Here is a 19,895-nt window from a genome sequence, read left to right as displayed (position 1 = left end):
CTGGTCTTCAACCTGAAACATAACTCAGCTCAGACTCTGAACTAATGGAGTCCCCGTCACAAATCAACACTGAGGGGTAGCCAATAATCAGAAGTGAAAAGGGCTTTACTCCCGAGGGGACGTTCTGCGGCTGTAAATCCAGCGCCGAGCGGATCGGGCCGTCTGATTGGCCGCAGCACTCGACGCTGAGTGGAAGCACGGCGTGGTTTCCTCTGAGGTGCTGTGATCGATGCTCTCTGTGTCATCACTGCATATGTGTTTCTATCACTGAGGATCATTAGAGCTTTCACTTCTCTAAATGTTAACACACACACACACACACACACACACACACACACACACACTGTGACAGGAGAATCAAATCAGCACAAACACAGAATTCAGAGGTTGGGTCGTCTCATGACTTTTGAGAATCCTGAAAGTTTGTATGGAAATCCAATCGGCTCGGAGAGAATTGATCGTGTCCCAGCTTTACATCCTCGATCGATCCTCCTCATCCTGAAGATTGGTTTTTAAAAGTAAACGCTATCGATTTGGTGTCTTCACCAGAAAAGTTCAGCTTTCAGAAATGTTCCCTCCTCCAAAGGCCGGAGAGTGAAATCCTGTGATGCTTCTTTACTGGATGAGAAACACAGGAAGTGAGTGGTTGTGTGTTTGTGTCCCTGCAGCTACGCGGTGACGGTGCAGGAGTCCTACGCTCATCCCTTCGACCAGGTCTACTACACCCGCTGCACCGACATCCTCAACTGGTTCAAATGCACCAGACACAGGTGAGAAGACCGGAAGGAGAAAGACTCTGAACCTCCTCATCATCCATCTACGTGCTGAAGATCACAAGTTAACAACCAAACAGAATCACACACACACAGGTTTCAAAATGATGAGCTGATTGTTTTACTGACAGTCTGTCATGAAGCAGGACAACTGGGAAATGATCAGGTTACAAATTCAACTCTATTTATATTCTTGTTATGCAGGAAGTGAAAAAAAGCAGGAGAGCAATGGTTGTGTTGATTGAAATCTGCCTTTGATTCTCGGGTGTTGATCAGAAGGTGATGAGTGTGAATCTCCTTTAAACCTAAATGATTCTTATTATTACAAGATGTTCTGAGGAGAAAAGGAGTCTTGAGTTTGATGATCATATAAAGAGAACATTATAAAAGTGATGGGACGATGACCCTGATCCTGTTTCATCATGTGAGTCCTCTGGAGTCTTGGGTTCTGATAGAGGTGGTTCCTGAGCAGCTGATGGTCGGAGGCCTCTGGTGTCTCCTCCCGACTCCGGCAGCTCAGCCTGATGTGGTCGTTTTGATGAGCGACTGTCGGCGTATCGGTTTTAATGAGCCCATTAAGCTTTATGGGCACCAGTTAGCTCCTCCAGCTAAGAGCTGAGTCATTGATCTTAAACTGGAATGTCAGAAAACATGGGCGTCCTTGAGTGAGTGGGAGAAACTATCTGAGACATAAGTGGTGCTCGTCTTCTGGAGGTAGAGCGGCGTGAACAAACATGTAGAGCGGTTCTTACAGCCTCAGTTTATCTCTTCAGGTTAAACACACGCTCTGGAGAATCTGTCTGCTGAAGTGTAAACCACTGATGTAGAGCTGAGTTTATTTGGTTCCATTATGAAATGAGTAAATATCATTTTTCAATTCATTTTCACAAAGGAAAAAACTCAGGAAGCTTTCGACTGTAAATAACCAAGAAGAAATGAAGCCAAAATATCCTTATTATGATTATGTGACAATTCTGCTGCTTCTGCTGTTACTCACTTTGTGTGTGTGTGTGTGTGTGTCTGTGTGTGTGTGTGTGTGTGTGTGTGTGTGCAGGATCAGCTATAAGACGGCCTACAGACGAGGTGTGAGGACCATGTACAGACGTCGCTCTCAGTGCTGCCCGGGTTTCTTTGAGAGCGGAGACCTGTGTGTTCGTAAGTTCTAACAACTTTCTCACTTTGGATGAATGAAGCACTACATTTTATTTTATACAAATATATATATATATATTGGCCAATCAGAGTCCAGTATGTAGACAGGTAAACTCCTCCCACAAAGGTGATGACCACAGGAGGTAAGTCAGATTAAATTCTTTAGTCTCTAAATCACCATGTGAAACCAGAACGAACAGATCAGATGAAACTCTGGAACCTGATTCAGACTCTCTCTCTCTTTCTCTACATGTTTTCTACGAACACTTTGTTTTACGATCAGTTTAGTAAATGAGATTTTTGAGCTGATTGAAGAAACTGTACAAACAGCCTCAACCATCAGAGATGAGGATGATATGAAAACCAGAGAATCGACTTGTTTCTCCTCCTGACTGAAGACAGGTGACACTTTCCTCTGTGCTCTCGTTTCTGTGGTTTTATGAAAGGAATCACATCTCGGGTTCCATCGCAGCGTTGTTTCCTCGGCACCTTTTCTCCGGGATGTGAAATATTCCGTCCTCGTGTCTTCACTGTGCATCAAAACAATAATTTTCCTGTCAGCTGCATTGTTATTTTAAACCTTTTCCTCTCGACACACACAGAGCTTCCAGCCTGGTTCAAATTGCAGAGCATCTGGTGAGCAGCAGTGATTGGACCTCTGTCGTTATCTCTTCACTTGCACCAGACGGTTTCTGTATCTGCTGCTCCAGACGTTAAAAGTCCGATCAGTTACAGAGTCGATGATTTCAGCTCAAACTTTGACCAAAGAGCTGAAAACCCGACGAACACAGAGACGATGAAAAGTAGAAGAATCTGATCGAACTTCTGCTAATATCAGAGATCTGCTGAACGTCCCTGGTTCTCTCTGCGTTGTTGTGCTTTTCTCTTCCTTTGAGAGAAAGTGTCTCTGTGATGGTTTCTTACCAGAGGAGCAGAATCTCTGGTGTGGAGATTTATTTCCTGACGGGTCTTTGGCTGCAGAGTCAGTGAGACGTCAGAAAACATAATTTCTCAGCTCAATATATTTTAGTTTGAAGCTCTTGGTGATTTTCCAGTGAAAGAAAATAAAAGTGTGGGACTGAACAGATGAGAGGACAGATGTTTGACACAGACTCGTTTATTGAACTCTCAGCTCCGGTGGACGAGGACGTCCTCAGACTTCTGATTAACAAGTAAAGAGACGAAAGAAGTAATCTAGTAAAAGTACCACTTTACTTTTGGACTTGAATTTAAATAAGTACATACTTGTAATAAAAGTACGTGCTGAGTGTAGCCTGTTCCTTAATGCAGCAGGAGGCGGGGTCTAATTTCAACACTCTGCTCTGATTGGATCAGTGGACCAATTCTCTTGTTTTTTACCATCCTCGCAGACCATCAGATCTCATACTAATCAATTCAGTTCTTTGTCTCTTATGTAAAAACTTTCATTCTATAGTCTTTGTGTGTGTCCCTCAGAAGCTGTTGCACGTGATGGCGTCGTGCACGTGCACAACTGCTGCAGCCGAAGGTTGAATGAAGTCTGTGGGAAACGCTGCAGAGGAACATCTATTCAGATCTGCAGCCGTTAACGAGTTCTTCCCTCATGCACGACACGTTCATTCACCAAGCTACGGGTCCAGGAAGGAATTCAGTCTTTGTGTGAATATATCAAGGGGTTTCTTCACCTTCAACATTTTCACTGGTTTCTCAGAGAACATTTCCTGGATCTTGATAAAAGTACTGGACATGTTTAGAGGACTGACGTTAACTTGCAGATCCAAATGAAAACCAGGTTCTAGTGAACTGGAGGTGGTTTGTGATGGTGCAGGTCTTTGCTCCACTGAGTGAAGCTCTAGTTTCTGATACGGAGCTGAAATGCTGATTTGGACTGAGATTGTTTTTGTCATTAAACAACTTATTAGTGTGAACGTTGCTCAGAGGAAAATCCTTTTGACAGAATTGAGAGTGACTCAGATCGTCGAGCTGCGATGAACACGTGAGGATCAGGAACAGAATCTCATCACATGAGAGAATCCTCCGTGTTGAGACCGATCCTCTCCTCGACCCAGCGAGAGAAATCAATTATCCACTCTAGATGGTAAATTCTATAGAGCCGCGAAGCCTTTTCTTATTGGACACAGGAGTTGAATGGGTTTTCCTCGGGGGGGCGGAGGATGAAGAGGGTGTGTATAGTGCGTCTTTATTCAACATCTGCTTGTAAACAACTTTATTAAGTTGCCCTGGGGGGGGTGGAGACGAACTCCATTGTGCGACACACAGTAGTGTGAGCGCTGGAGGCGGAGGCGACGCCTGCTCCACTGAGGCTAACGGCCTCGGACGTTTCTTTTGTTGTGTGATACGCACAGCTGGAGATAAATAAAAGGTTTCCTGTCCTGCCGAGCGAGCGAGAGCGGAGGCTGCTAATCAGATCCGAGGGCTTCCCTCTCTCTGTTTCCTGTCATATCACAGCCTCCATTTTCATTTCCTGCTCATCGGTATTCTCTCCATGTTCCACCTGTAGAACGTGTGTCGTGCTTCTTCAAACCGGAGTGAACTCCCTGAATCGAGTGTCTGCTCGGGCCTCGCTGACGCTCGAATCCTTTTTCTGTTCGTCTCTGCCTCGGGACGTTTCCTCTTGTCACAACGATTTCTCCTCCACTCGTCTTCATTTTTCATTTTCCTTCCTCAGTCCTCCCCCCCGATCGTTGATCCTGAGCAGCTCGGCCGTCTGTGACCTCGTCAGCCATCAACCCGCCGCGACCTTTAACCCCTCAGCTTCCTCTGCCGCTCACTCCTGCTCCACTGATGGAAGCTAGTGTGGGGGTGTGTGTGTTGGGGGGGGGGGGGGGTCCCATCACTTTTATAAATCATGTGCTTTAAGACAAACAACACATTAAATCAGTTGAGCCTATATTTTTACAGCACATGTATCTGTTTATTTCACACATATCTGTATTAACACACGAAATCATTAAAACTGCCTCATTCTCTGATGAGCGTTAAAATCGTTGTTACACTTCACTGCTCTCGCTCTTCCGTCTGCTCTCGCTCTTCCATCAGCTCTTGCTCTTCCGTCTGCTCTCGCTCTTCCGTCTGCTCTCGCTCTTCCGTCTGCTCTCGCTCTTTTGCAGCTCTCGCTCTTCCGTCTGCTCTCACTCTTCCGTCTGCTCTCGCTCTTTTGCAGCTCTCGCTCTTCCATCTGCTCTCGCTCTTCCGTCGGCTCTCGCTCTTCCGTCTGCTCTCACTCTTCCGTCTGCTCTCGCTCTTCCGTCTGCTCTCGCTCTTCCGTCTGCTCTCGCTCTTCCGTCGGCTCTCGCTCTTCCATCAGCTCTTGCTCTTTTGCAGCTCTCGCTCTTCCGTCGGCTCTCGCTCTTCCATCTACTCTCGCTCTTCCGTCTGTTCTCGCTCTTCCGTCTGCTCTCGCTCTTCCATCTGCTCTCACTCTTCCGTCGGCTCTCGCTCTTCCGTCTGCTCTCGCTCTTCCGTCTGCTCTCGCTCTTCCGTCTGCTCTCGCTCTTCCATCTGCTCTCGCTCTTCCATCTGCTCTCACTCTTCCGTCGGCTCTCGCTCTTCCATCTGCTCTCGCTCTTCCATCTGCTCTCACTCTTCCGTCGGCTCTCGCTCTTCCATCTGCTCTCGCTCTTCCATCTGCTCTCGTTCTTACGTCTGCTCTCGCTCTTTTGCAGCTCTCGCTCTTCCGTCGGCTCCCGCTCTCCCGTCTGCTCTCGCTCTTCCGTCGGCTCTCACTCTTCCGTCGGCTCTCGCTCTTTTGCAGCTCTCGCTCTTCCGTCTGCTCTCGCTCTTCCATCTGCTCTCGCTCTTCCGTCTGCTCTCACTCTTCCGTCTGCTCTCGCTCTTTTGCAGCTCTCGCTCTTCCATCTGCTCTCGCTCTTCCGTCGGCTCTCGCTCTTCCGTCTGCTCTCGCTCTTCCAACTGCTCTCGCTCTTCCGTCTGCTCTCGCTCTTCCGTCGGCTCTCACTCTTCCGTCTGCTCTCGCTCTTCCATCTGCTCTCGCTCTTCCGTCGGCTCTCGCTCTTCCGTCTGCTCTCGCTCTTCCGTCGGCTCTCGCTCTTCCGTCTGCTCTCGCTCTTCCGTCTGCTCTCGCTCTTCCGTCGGCTCTCGCTCTTCCGTCGGCTCTCACTCTTCCGTCGGCTCTCGCTCTTCCGTCGGCTCTCACTCTTCCGTCGGCTCTCGCTCTTCCGTCTGCTCTCGCTCTTCCGTCGGCTCTCGCTCTTCCGTCGGCTCTCACTCTTCCGTCGGCTCTCGCTCTTCCGTCGGCTCGCGCTCTTCCGTCGGCTCTCGCTCTTCCAGCAGCTCATCAGGAGCTTGAAGGGCACTAAAGACTACTTCAGCATGCTGAGACAATAGCTGGAATTAGGTTGTGATTATTTAATTTGATATCTATTAATCTGGCTGCAGCCGCTGCTGATGTAATCGTCCTCGTAGCGTCTCAGCTCCGATCCGCAGGATGAAAGGATGAAGCTCCTGTTAAATGATTGATCAGCTCTCCTTCAGGATTACAAGAGCACGTGTCTTTGGCTCTTATTAAAATCTGAGTCTGCGTTTTATCTCTTTCTCTTTCTCGCTGGACACAAAGGTCCCGACCAGACGTTTATGAAGAAGTGTATCTTCTGGCTTTATTCTTTTAACGACTGCAGGAAGCTCCACACGTGCTCGGTCAAGTTTCACTGTGTTCTCTTTCTACACACGTTCTTCCACCTAATCCTCAGTGAAGGAGCTTGAGACTGTTGTCTCAGAAACACAAAGTGAAACCTGCAGTTTAAATGTCTTCTACCAGAGCAGTTATAGATCAAATGATTAAGCTTCCAGCAAAACTCAGAGTGGAATGCCTTTTTGATTTTCAATAAATCTTTTTCAGACCTGAAGTCTTGAAATGTTCCTCGTGAACTTATTCTGATGTCATCACGATGTCAGAGGATCACTGAGCGGGGGGGGGGGGGGGCACTGGACTGGAAGTTCTACCAGTCGTCCTTCATCCATGAGCTTTGGGAAGTGACCGAAAGAAAGAGATCACGGATTGAAGGGGAGCTGCTCCTCAGAGACGCTCAGAGCCGGAGGCAGAGTTCAGCTGAGGTGGAGGTTGGATCTGATCCAGATGAGTCCTGGTGCTTTCACAGGATCTGTTCAGGCCTCGTTCAGCAGGTGAAGGCGACTCAGGATCTCACAGGACGAGCTGAACGTTCCTCTGCTCGACTTCCTGCCTCCTGACCTCAGATCAGCAGCAGAACTGAGCTCACAGATGTTTCCAGTGAGGTCTGCAGAGGAGCTCATGTTTTCATCTGCTTGTGTTCAGCAGCTTCACTGAAGGACACACAAACTGCTTGTGTTGTTTATTTCTGTTGTCATCAAGTATTGTGTCTCAATGCAGATTCTTTGGAGCATTAATATTAATATTTCAATGCCACGTATGAACTTTGCTTTTGCGAAAGTCACAGAACAAATGAATTCACTCGTTAATATTTCTAATATTCAACAGTTTCTGATGTAGAGCTCTGATCACCGACAGACGGGAAACAGACGTTTCAGTTCACCGTGTCGTCTTCCAGAGTTAATGTGCTGTTTTCTGTTTAGCAGGCAGAACCCCCCCCCCCCCCCCCCCCCATCCGCTCGAGGGATAAATCTTTACCCAGAGTGCTCTGCCAAGTGTTTGTGGCTGCGAGGACTCGTGTCCTAATGTGTGAGGGGAAGAAGAAGCTGTAAAACGTTAACGCGCTGCCACTATAAATTTAGACAGCACGACCCTTCAGTGGCTAAAACACCATAAAACCCATAAAGCTTCCCTGAGGACGGCCTCCACCTTCACTGCTGCTCACATACGTCTCCTCTCAGACCTCCACCCGCCCTGAGCTGAACGGATCTGCTGCTGCACGTGAGCGTCAGACTCGTGCACACGCTGAGTCCACAGGGAGCCTCTCCTTCATTTATGTGATCTTCATTTGTGCCTTTGCACATATTTATGCACGTCAGGCCCAGGCCACCTGTTTGTGTTACCAGAGGCTTCAGTTGTGTGACGGAGTAAGTCTCCGAGCTGTCAGCCGGCTCCTCCACGCACATCCCAGCCTGATGGAGGATTCAAGTGGTGCTCATAAAGGGCTCGGAGCTGATAAAGTTCCTCTAACAAGTCGGATGAAGACTCTTTGACTCTCCATTAAACAGTTTAATGTTTTTAGTGAGTCTGGTTAAATTACAGTTTTTTATTTATGAGCTGTTGGATTGTTTGAGTCCTGATTTTAATCCAAGAAGACGTTTGTGTGTCCTCACAGAAATGAAACCCAACACTGTTGTTCCTGGAGTGAAAAACTGTTTCTCAGTTTGGATTATCAGACGTAATATTTTTACCATTTACACACGTGTCATCTTTCCAGCCAATCGTTGTTGTGATGATGAACGTGTTCAGTCCTTCCTGTTGCATGTTTCAAAATAAGAGTCTTGTGCATATTTCTAGAACTGAATCAGTTTATCATCTCCACACAGCTTTGAAACGTTGGTATTGAGCGTCTCACACCTACTCTGGTGTCGTACGATCATTTTCCTCAATATACGATAATTTTAGGCTTCTGGTACGAATCTTCAACATTTCCCCATCTCTGTTTCCCATGATTCATTGCGCTTCAATGACAAACTTTTTAAAAGATGCAATAGCGGTAAAAAGTGAAGTGAAAACATCATAATAATTTATTTTTAAATGTAAGAACTCAACCAAACAACTGATGGCTCATATGTTAAAAAACAAAAAATGTTTTTCACGGGTTTTAATCACCTGAGAATGTTGTCGTTTGAAGCCTTGTTGGTTGGCGACGTCTGTTTGTGTCGACTGGCGTCTGCGCAGCCGCTGGAGACGCAGCTGAGGTCGGCTGCGTAGACGGTCGTCTGAGGATCAAACCTGATTTGAGACTGAGCTGTAGCATCGAATGAAAAACCTGCAGAAGCGGCTCAGGGCTGAACTTTCATTTCTCTCTTTATTTTCTCTGTGAGCTGAACATCAATCATCATGTTTTCTTTTTAGTAGAAGTTAAATAAAAAGCTCTGGACTCAGAACAAAAGGTCTTTGAGTCGACAGATTTTAAAATGAGAAGAGTAAAATAAAGGAGTTGGTGTTCGCAGGTTTTAACCCGGTGACCTGTTGTCAGTTTAACCCTTTCACTGCTTCAGTTGTTTGTGGTTCGACACTTTCATATTCCAGTGAGGTGAATCCATCGAGACACAAACTGTGACCTGCTGTTAATATTTATTTATTCACCAACCTTAGAAGAATCCACTGGGTTCAGATCGGCTGCGATGCCGCGAGCCGGCGCCCGATCGGCTCCATTATCTCCCTGGTACACACAACAGATAACGCAGCTCTGACATCCTCATTTTCACCTGAAGCTTCTGCAGCGGCTGTAATATTTCATATGACACGACCTTACAGCGGAGACCTGTCAACACTATCTGCAGGTTCCAAACAGACGCCTCCATCACCACCTGATGAACGATGCAGCGGTTCTCACACGGTCGTTACCCTGCAGCGATTAGCCGCGAGTTCAGAGGTGGAGACGAGAAGGAGCGAGGGAAGAGACGTGAAGAGAGAGAGGGGAAACAAAGAGACACAGTCATAAATACATTTAGGATGAAAAACGTCCCCCCCCCACTGACTTCAAAGAGGAACACAACATCAAAGTTTAACCTGGTGGCACTTCAGAAATAACTTTAATAATATAAACTTGACTTTTCCACTTTCAATAATTGCGTCATTGCGTCATAAGAGAGGAGGAAGCACCCCCCCCCCCCCGACTCAGAGACCTCCCACTGAGCAGCCGAGCAGATCCAGAGTCTGATCCGTCCTTTCATGGTCCTGCTCCGAACTTCTGCTCATCAATCTGCCAATTACCAATTTATACATCCATTCATCAAGTTACTCATCCGCCCATCATCCATCCATCATCCGTCCATCATCCAACCATCATCCATCATCCGTCCATCATCCAACCATCATCCATCATCCGTCCATCATCCAACCATCATCCATCATCCGTCCATCATCCATCCATCGTGTCTGGTCTTGTCCTCTGACAAGATAATAAAGCAACTTTCACTCTGATTTGTTCTTTATAGAAATGAAATACTCTAACTAAATAATACAAATATAAAATGAAAACCATATGTATATATAAAAAAATACAACAACATAACCACCCAGCCTGTTTAACTAGATTAAAAGCAGAGGAACAGGGACGGTGGCTAATGGCTGCACAGCTACACAACCTCTGTACAGCTACACAACCTCTGTACCGCTACACAACCTCTGTACCGCTACACAACCTCTGTGTGATGTGATATTAACACAAGTTGTTTCTCCTGCAGCGCTGTGCACCGACGAATGTTCCCACGGACGCTGCGTCTCTCCTGATACCTGCCAGTGTGAGCCGGGCTGGGGGGGCCTGGACTGCTCCAGTGGTGAGTACACAACATGTGTTCAGATCCCACACTACGATGATTAAGTTTATGTAAAGGAAAGCAGGTGTAGTTGTTCGACACCTGCTGCAGATGAACCAGTGAACAGCAGCTCCTGCTTCTCACCATGTGCTCAGACCACAGTGGAGCTGCAGCAGAGTTAGATGTTCAGTGACGGAGGCTCATCAGACGTTCACCTGGTGATGAAACTCAAACACACTTTCACAGTCAAGGCCCATCCGGCTGATTCACACAGAAACACAACAGAGGAACAAAGATTCACTCGTTGGGCTTCAGAGCAAAATGCTGCAGTTTGTTCAAGTTACACCTGGAAAGTGAAGCCAACCAGGAAGTGAAGCCAACCAGGAAGTGAGGCCAACCAGGAAGTGAAGCCAACCAGGAAGTGAGGCCAACCAGGAAGTGACTGAAACATGAGACTCCACACTCTGCTCAGGAGCTCATGTCTCTGACTCCGGTTTCAAGTCTTCTTCAAACAGCTGATGTTCATTTAGGGAATTATGATCATTTAGAGTCAAACAGACCATAACGCACTGGTTGTGTTCAGGGGGGGGGGGGGGGTACCACAGTGTGATTGACAGCTCGAACCGTCCAATGGGAGCAGGTGTAGGTGGCGTGCTGTCATCTCAAACACTCAGGCTCAGTGGGTTTGTCCACAACTGCTGGTGAAACTGAGGTGAGACTATCTGCGTGGACAGTTACAACTTTATGGATCATACATAGTGCTGCACATGGAAGAGCCAAACACCAAGTTAGAGATAAAGTAAAAACGTTGTTTTGACGACTCGTTGGAATATGGTGTCTGCCACAGTCTGGATGATTCATGGGAAACTGAGTGACACGGATCAGTTGTTCTTCAATGAGGTGAGGTCATGACAGTGCAGACCTGGGACCAGAGGAGGGGGCTGGGTTCATAAACTGTCCTCCTCTCATGCTGCGTATTAACTGTCCCAGTGTCCACACACACTGATATGTTTTTATACTCTTATTAAATTCAGTTTCATTGTGCAGAACAACAGACACTGCACCGCTGCATCTTTACCACATGAAGCTGTGTGTGTGTGTGTGTGTGTGTGTGTCTGTGTGTGTGTGTGTGTGTCTGTGTGTGTGTTTGTGTGTGTGTGTGTGTGTGTGTGTGTGGGGATTCGAGGGGTTAGCAACAACTCAAGGAGTCACAGAGTCTGTTTAGCCCCCCCGCCCCTTCAGTTATTGGGGACCGAGACGGGGTGAAGAGGAAGAGGAGGAGGAAGAGGAGGATGAAGCTCAGTCACGTCTCGGTGGTAAACTGTGTCAGCTTCACTCTGGAACTTGGATCTGACTCGATTCCTCTGGAGCTTCTCTGGTTTCAGTCGATTCCTCGTCTCCCTCTCGTTTGTCAGAGGCGGATCTGAACGGCTGCAGCAGCTTCCTCTCTGCAGACAACTCTCTGTAAGAGAAGTCAGTCTGACGTCTGGACCAATAGTAAATCATGTTGGATTCATGCTCCACAGTGTGAGGACTGAATCTTCACGTCCCTGCAGCGGCTCTGTGGAGGACGCTGCAGTGGACCCTGTGTCCTGCAGCGTCCTCCAGTGTTTGATTTCATGCTCTCAGCTGATTGGACAGAGGACGTGAGAGCAGCAGTCTCCTGATGTTTGTGAACAGGTAGTGAAGCTGCAGCAGCGTGAAGGAGGAGCTTCACAACGTTCTGGATCCTGATCGGTGGAAGCTTCACGTCCTGGAGCCTCTTCTGGTCTGAGACTCGAGATGTTCATCCTACCTTCATGATGGTGTTGAGTGTTTCTGCTCCATGTTCACAACCGGAACACGTCCGTCCCTACGCTGCCCCCCAGTGGTTCTGGTGACAGTGGCCGATGCTCTTCTCTGATTGGTCGGCTTCGCTCTGATCGTCTAACTCATTCTCTGTGTCAAACACATCATGAGTAAGATCATGGAAACATCGGAGCTGGAGAAACGAGAGCACATGGATCCACTTCTCCACTGAGACAGGTCTTATCAGCGAGTCTGAACGGTGAAGACACACGGCTGCAAAGGAAAGTGTTTGAAACTAAGAACCTGCAGCACGTGTTGAGAGGAGCGACCGAGCAGGTCTCTCTCTCCAGCCGTCTCCTTTTCCTGTGAAGGGAACATTATCACGGCTCAGTCTCAAAACCATTTGGTGGCAAATCAACTCAGGTGTTATCAACCTGATAACATTCTGTAGCTACTCTGCAACCAGAAGAACAGGCCTGGTGTGGGCAGAGCTGTACGTGAGAGAGGAGAGGAAGAGACGTCCACTGTCCGTCCTCTGTCTCCTGTCTCCTGTCTCCTGCAGCTGCAGCTAACCAGATTAGCGTGAGCCTCTTCTCCAGACCTCAGTCCAGCTGAAGGACTTTGTTGCTCTGCCAGGCGAGGTAAACAGCTTGGACAGGAGCGAGGAGAAGCCACCGGAGGAAGAGGAGGACGTGACGCAGAGACGAAGAGAGGAGACGCCGAAGACGAGGCCTCAGACGAAGAGGCAGGAGATAAGGACGAGAATTATCGTGTGAAGAAGAAGATGGTGACGAGATGATCAAGAAGGAGACGGATGAGATAGAATGAAAGAACTTTGCAAAGAGGCAGTTTAACGTGAGGGAGATTTAGGAGTTAAGCAAAATGCTTCATCTGCACTTTGAGAAGTGAATCATCAGTCTTCACTCTTTAAAGTTACTTATTTAAAACCTGCTGATTTGTATTTATATTTGTTTTGACGCAGTTTCAATATATGATGATAATCACGTGTTCTGAAACCAAACTGTAGAAACAGAAAACATTTCAAATCACGTTACGTCCACGTGAGTATTTCAGACCTTCTTGACCTTCTTTTCCACTCAGCCGACGGCTTCACAAATCACTGGAAAAATGAACCTTGTTGCATTTTGTCAACAAATCTGATTTGATTTTACTCTTGATTCCTTTTTTCAGTGATTTATAAATCAGCAAACACAGTAAACAGCTTCAAGAAAAAATCCATGTGCACCATGTTTTCACAACCAATAGATCCGTCCATGAATCAAACATAAACAAACACGTCAGTAAAAACCTTCAGAATATTAATGGGAATACAAGTGGAGAGTTTGACTGAATGTGAGTTTGACTCAAGAGGAGATTTTTGTCTCAATGTCAGAGAAAAAACTCATTTTGAGAAAAGAGCCTTCGAATATTTGTCTCTGTGAAAAACATCTGAGAGGAAAAATCAAATCTCAACAGGTTTGTGGGATGTTTCAAAATAACATCTCAGAAAGGAGCGGTGCATTAAAACTCATACTCACACACACACTCACAAACACACACACAAACACATACACACTCACAAACACACTCACACACTCACTCACACACACACTCACACACACACAAACACATACACACTCACAAACACACTCACACACACACACACTCACTCACACACACACCCACACACACACAAACACATACACACTCACAAACACAAACACACTCACACACACACACACACATACGCACTCACACACTCACACACACACTCACACATACACACACTCATTTCACATATACACACACACACACACACACACTCACAAACACACACACAAACACATACACACTCACAAACACACTCACACACTCACACAAACACACACTCACTCACACACACACCCACACACACACAAACACATACACACTCACAAACACACTCACACACACACACACACATACGCACTCACACACTCACACACACACTCACACATACACACACTCATTTCACATACACACACACACACACACACACACTCACAAACATACTCACACACACACTCACAAACACACACACAAACACATACACACTCACAAACACACTCACACACTCACACAAACACACACTCACTCACACACACACCCACACACACACAAACACATACACACTCACAAACACACTCACACACACACACACACATACGCACTCACACACTCACACACACACTCACACATACACACACTCATTTCACATATACACACACACACACACACACTCACAAACATACTCACAACACACTCACACACTCACACTCACACATACATTACATTACATTACATTTCATTTAGCTGACGCTTTTATCCAAAGTGACTCACAATAAGTGAATCAAACCCGAGGGTACAGACCAAGGACGACAAGAATCAAGAAAATACAATTTCTTCAAATAAAGCAAAACTACAAAGTGCTATAAGTAAGAGCCATTTAAGTGCTACTAACGTGTTAGTTCCAAAAAGTTGTTAGTTTTTTTTTTAGTTTTTTTTTTAATTCAAGGTAAAGTCGGAAGAGGTATGTTTTTATACACACACTCACTCACAAATAAACACACACACACACACACTCACAAACATACTCACAACACAACACACACACACACACACACATTCACACGCACACACTCACACACTCACACACACACACTCACACACATACACACTCACAAACACACTCACACACTCACACACACACACACTCACACAAACACACTCACACACTCACACACATACACACTCACAAACACACACACTCACACACACACAGACTCACTCACACACACACACACACACTCACACACACACACTCACACACACACAGACTCACTCACACAAGCTCAAACACAGGTTTGCTTCTTCTCGCTGCCACATGTTCCCACTGGAGCCAGATTTCCCAGTTTGTTTTCCGCTGGCGTCCGTGAGGGTGACATCTTGTGAAGGAGCAGCAGCAGCTGAGCCAGAGCAGCAGCAGCTGAGCCAGAGCAGCAGCTGAGCCAGAGCAGCAGCAGCGTGATGCTCTCTCTCAGCTGCTGCTCTCTCTGTTTATCTGTGTGAGCCTCTCAGCTTATCTCCACTCCTCAGCTCCACTCCACAGAATCCACACAGATCCTTCTCAGTGCCACTCGGCCTCAGCTTCTCGTTTCACTCCGACTTCATTCACCAGCGGATGTTTCCAGTCTCACTCTGTCCTCACTGGTTTTCATTCTGCTCCAGTGAGTGTTGGAGGATAATTCAAAATAATTTCTGCATTGACAACATCAGAACCACAGAGACGTGAGGAGAGAGAGAGCCCTGCAGCGACTGACCTGCTCCATCACACCACCAGTAACAACCTCCCATGCTCTGATTCAAAGATCCAATCTATCACACACACATCATTATGGGATGTGTTCCTTCATCACCACAAACACACAACACTACCACAAACACTCTGTATTGATCCGCCGCTGAAAACCGTCTCCAACTAATGAACTATGACGTTAAATAGGAATTCATCAAGTGTGCACAGCTTTTAAAGAAAACCAGCCCGGTTGGAAACGTGTGTGTTTGCAATGTTGTGTTCTCTTTCTATTTTATTATATAGTAAAGTTGTGAGTCTGTAGTGTTGTGTTCTCTTGTCTTGTGTTGATACTTCAGAATTATTCCTCGTCATTAGTACAATATTCTGTCACTTTGATAGTTTGTGTTCTCTTCCCTTTGTTATAAACAGTCAGTTGTGCAGATAGAATCGTTGTGTTCATCCTGGTTCATCTGCACGGAAGCTTTTATACTCAGTTTATCATCAGATGACTCAGGATTCCTTTATCACTGTTCACCTGGTCGACTGTTTATTAATTTATTATTAATATTATAGTATTGTAAAACTACAAAACACTTGTTTGTAACGAGGTGAGAAACAACAGACGGAGGTGTGGGGGGGGGGGGGGGGGGTGAGGCAGAGACGGACGTGACATGTTTCTTGAAGAGATGAGTTTTCAGCCCCACTGGGACACAGCCAGTGACTCTGCTGGGCTGAGAGCGATGGGAAGGTGGTCCGTCCTCTGGGAGCCGGGGGGCGGGGGGGGGAGCTGATAGGCTAATGGAGACTCGACAGGAGAAGCAAACCCCTGGGAGCCGAGTGCAGTGTGGCCTCTCATGAAGATGACTCATTAGAACCAGACTCCGGGGCTCACTCACCTGTTCTCTAGTGTTCCTGGCGTCTGGGAGGTCGTGAAGGTCAAGGACGACTCCCTCCGGAAGGTTCCAGTCCAAACTGCTTCACCTGAGAGCTGGACGGAGCAGGAAGCTGGAGCAGACACACAGGAAACTGCCGTGAGCGTGAAGTAATGAAACAGAGTTAATTAGGAGATGGGAGAAGATACCTGGAGTCTTTATCGCCACTCACGACTTGGACAAGGTCAGAGCTCGAGTCCAACCCTGAGTGGAGGAATCAGACCCGAGCAGCAAACTGATCCACATCACAAGAACTCTGCTGGAGAGGAAAACCACATACACACGCACACACATATACACACACACACACACACACACGCACATACACACGCACACACATATACACACACACAAACACACACACACACACACACACGCACATACACACACACACATATACACACACATATACACACACAGACACACACACACGCACACACACATATACACACATACACACACACACACACATACACACACACACACACATATACACACACACACACACACACACACATACACACACACACACATACACACAGACACACACACACACACACACACACACGCACACACACACATACACACACAAACACACATATACACACACATATACACACACACACACACACGCACACACACATATACACACATACACACGCACACACAGACACACTGCAGACACTAATGTTTACATTTAGTGTCTCAAGCACAGCAAGAGTCAAATAGAATAGTAAGTGGGCGTGTCCTGTAGCTCTATCAGTCTCCACCCCCTGCTCCTCCAAATATGGTGACTTCTGGTTTCATCAAAACAAGATGGCGCTGAACACGATGTCAAAGTGAGGCTTCAGAGCAGCAGCTCAGGAACCAGTGAGCGACGTCATCACAGGGTGATTCTCCAGCTGTGGTTCATGAGGTAGAGCGGGTTGTCCACTTCAGAATGTCGCTGGTTTGATCCCCGGCTGCTTTAGTTTTCAGGGGTGAATGGTTGACAGTGACTCGTAGGGTGAAGCTCTGAGTGAGGGTTGAGTTTAGAAGAGCTTGTTGATAAAGTAGTTAGTTAGTTAGTTAGCTAGCTGTTTAGTTAGCTAGTCAGTTAGTTTGTTAGTTTGTTGGCTAGGTAGTTAGTTAGCTAGTTAGTTAGTTAGTTAGTTAGTTTATTAACCAGTTAGTTAGTGAGTCGGTTAGTTAGTTAGTTAGTTAGTTAGTTAGTTAGTTAGTTAGTTAGTTAGTTAGTTAGTTTGTTAGTTAGTTAGTTAGTTAGTTAGTTTGTTTGTTAGTTTACTAGTTTGTTAGTTAGGGTTAGCCAAATAATAATGAATTTTATTTGAAGACATTTACATAATAATGTATGGATCTCGATCAATCAGACACATTGACAGGACAGATATTTATGAGTTTGATTGGAGTTTAACAAACTGTTGTGTTTAGTAGTGTGAGGTTGTGTTAACCTGTTTCATGCCCCCCCGTCCTGAGTCTGGAGCTTAATGAGTTGTCCCTGAGGTTTCTCCATCATTAGCTCCGGGATGAGCTCTTCAGAGCTGTCAAGTGTTTGTGTCTTTGTGTCGAACATGCGACGCTGATTAATTGAACCTTGTGTAATTAATATTTGTCTTGTGCTGTGACGTTGAGAGGTCGAAGAAAACATCTGAGGAGAAGCTCCATTGATTCTTGTTCCTGTGTGAGTCCATCGCTCCGTCACCACCTGAGCTCCACCCGGCTCCCGCTGCTCCTCATCAGCATCGAGCTCATTAGGCTGCTAATACCTGTGGCCCATGTCGGGGGGGCGAGGTGTGGGAGAATCTGCAGGGTCAGCAGCCATTAGCCCGAGAGTCCAGAGGGTTTCATCCTGCTCCTCCTTCAGGAAGTTACAGCAAAGCTCATCTTTCATTACCCAACAGTCCGAGTGCAGCTTGACCTCGGCTGTGGAAACATCAGTGTTGTTGTTTACCTCGTCTTCGTCTTCTACGTGAACCGCTCCTCTTCTTCATCCTGAGATGTCTGTGTTCTTCAAGAACATGTGAGGAGCATGTGCAGACTGCAGTGCAATGGCAGTATACAAGTACCTGTTGTTATTATAAGTGTTTGTGTGAATGAGAGTGTGTCTGTCTGTGTGTTTGTGTGAATGAGAGTGTGTCTCTGTGTGTGTTAGTGTGAATGAGAGTGTGTCTCTGTGTGTGTGTGTGAACGTGTTTGAACGTGTGTGTGTGTGTGTTGGCTGCAGCTCCTCTGGATGTTCTTCCTGCCACTTCATTCAGGTCCACAGTGATAATACACAAAGTCTAGAGGGACATTGATTGACCTGCTCGACACGAACACAGCTTCACACACACACACACACACACACACACACACACCATGCTGACGAGTGGACTTGCCCTGCTGCCAAGTCCAATTAACGGCTACAGCCGCATCAGCATGCCCCTTGTGTTTGGTCTAAATTAATTTACCAACAAACTTTTTAATCAAATTTCACCACAACCCCTGAGGGGGGGGGGGGGGCAGCTGTGTTGTCCAACTCCGGTAACAAGAGCTGGGATTCAGCTCGATGCTGTGAAGGGAGCTGGGTCTGTCTCCTCTGGTTCTTTGTAAGTCTACATTACAACAACACAATCGAAGTGTGTGTGCGTGTGCATGTGTGTGTGTGTGTGTGTGTGTGTGTGTGTGAGATTTCTCTTACTGCCTGGATGTGCAGTAGCTGCTCATTGGACTAGAAGTTTAAACCCATCCACAGCAGGTTTCAATGAGCAGGACCACAGGAAGGTCCTTCAGCACCTCGAGGTTCTGATCCGATCACACAAACCGCCTCCAGAGTTCACAGGCGGCCATCTTGTGCTGATGATGGAGTCCGAGTGTGTGCAGTGGTGAATGATACACGCTGTCGACCAATCACGTGTCATTCTGCGCTGTCATCATCTGATTAAATTAATAATCACCTGATCATACGTCAGTGTGAGAGGACGTGTTGTTCAGGTGTGACATCATCCCGAGCTCTGAGGTTATTAAACGTGACTTCACTGTCGTTTAATAAACTTCAGAGGGAGTTTCTTGAACTCATTAATTCTCCAGTTGTGAGCCATAATTTGACCTTTGACCTTTCACCGGCAAAATCTAATAAACTCATCCTGAGTGAATGAGACGGGAACCTCATCATGATCCAGATCCTGTCATCCATCTTGTATTTAAATATACAGGGATCATCTCTTAGCTCAGTTTGGGTTCGACATGAAGTACTGCTCAGTAAACAGGGACTGTTTCACTGAAGGTTTTATATAAATATATATATATATAAAACTTTAGTTCTGCCGCAGTTTGTTATTGACGTCCCCGGCCTGTGGAGGTTTGTATTTTCCCTCTGCTGTTTCCATTCAGACCCACGGAGTCGTCCTCCCTCTGAACGTCATCCATCTTGTGCCGGAGAGTGAGAGAGGAAAGTGACTCGCTCTTCACCTCCGAAACCTTTTGATTACCCATTTTCCCTCTAATGCCACGTGAGCCCAC

General features: G+C 46.6%; 1 protein-coding gene across 1 annotated transcript in view; it reads left to right on the top strand.

Moving 5' to 3' along the window:
• Positions 1-19,895, top strand: part of LOC133957262 (multiple epidermal growth factor-like domains protein 11) — a 67,544-nt gene that overhangs the window by 135 nt on the left and 47,514 nt on the right. The window contains exons 2-4 of the mRNA XM_062392756.1: positions 669-770; positions 1,828-1,928; positions 10,269-10,361. Of these exons, the coding sequence (XP_062248740.1) occupies positions 669-770; positions 1,828-1,928; positions 10,269-10,361 (296 nt within the window). The remainder of the gene's footprint in view (positions 1-668; positions 771-1,827; positions 1,929-10,268; positions 10,362-19,895) is intronic.

Source organism: Platichthys flesus, chromosome 1 (assembly GCF_949316205.1).
Source record: "Platichthys flesus chromosome 1, fPlaFle2.1, whole genome shotgun sequence".
NCBI lineage: Eukaryota > Metazoa > Chordata > Actinopteri > Pleuronectiformes > Pleuronectidae > Platichthys > Platichthys flesus.
Note: the sequence above shows the minus strand (reverse complement) of the source record. Positions and strands in the feature narration are given on the sequence as shown.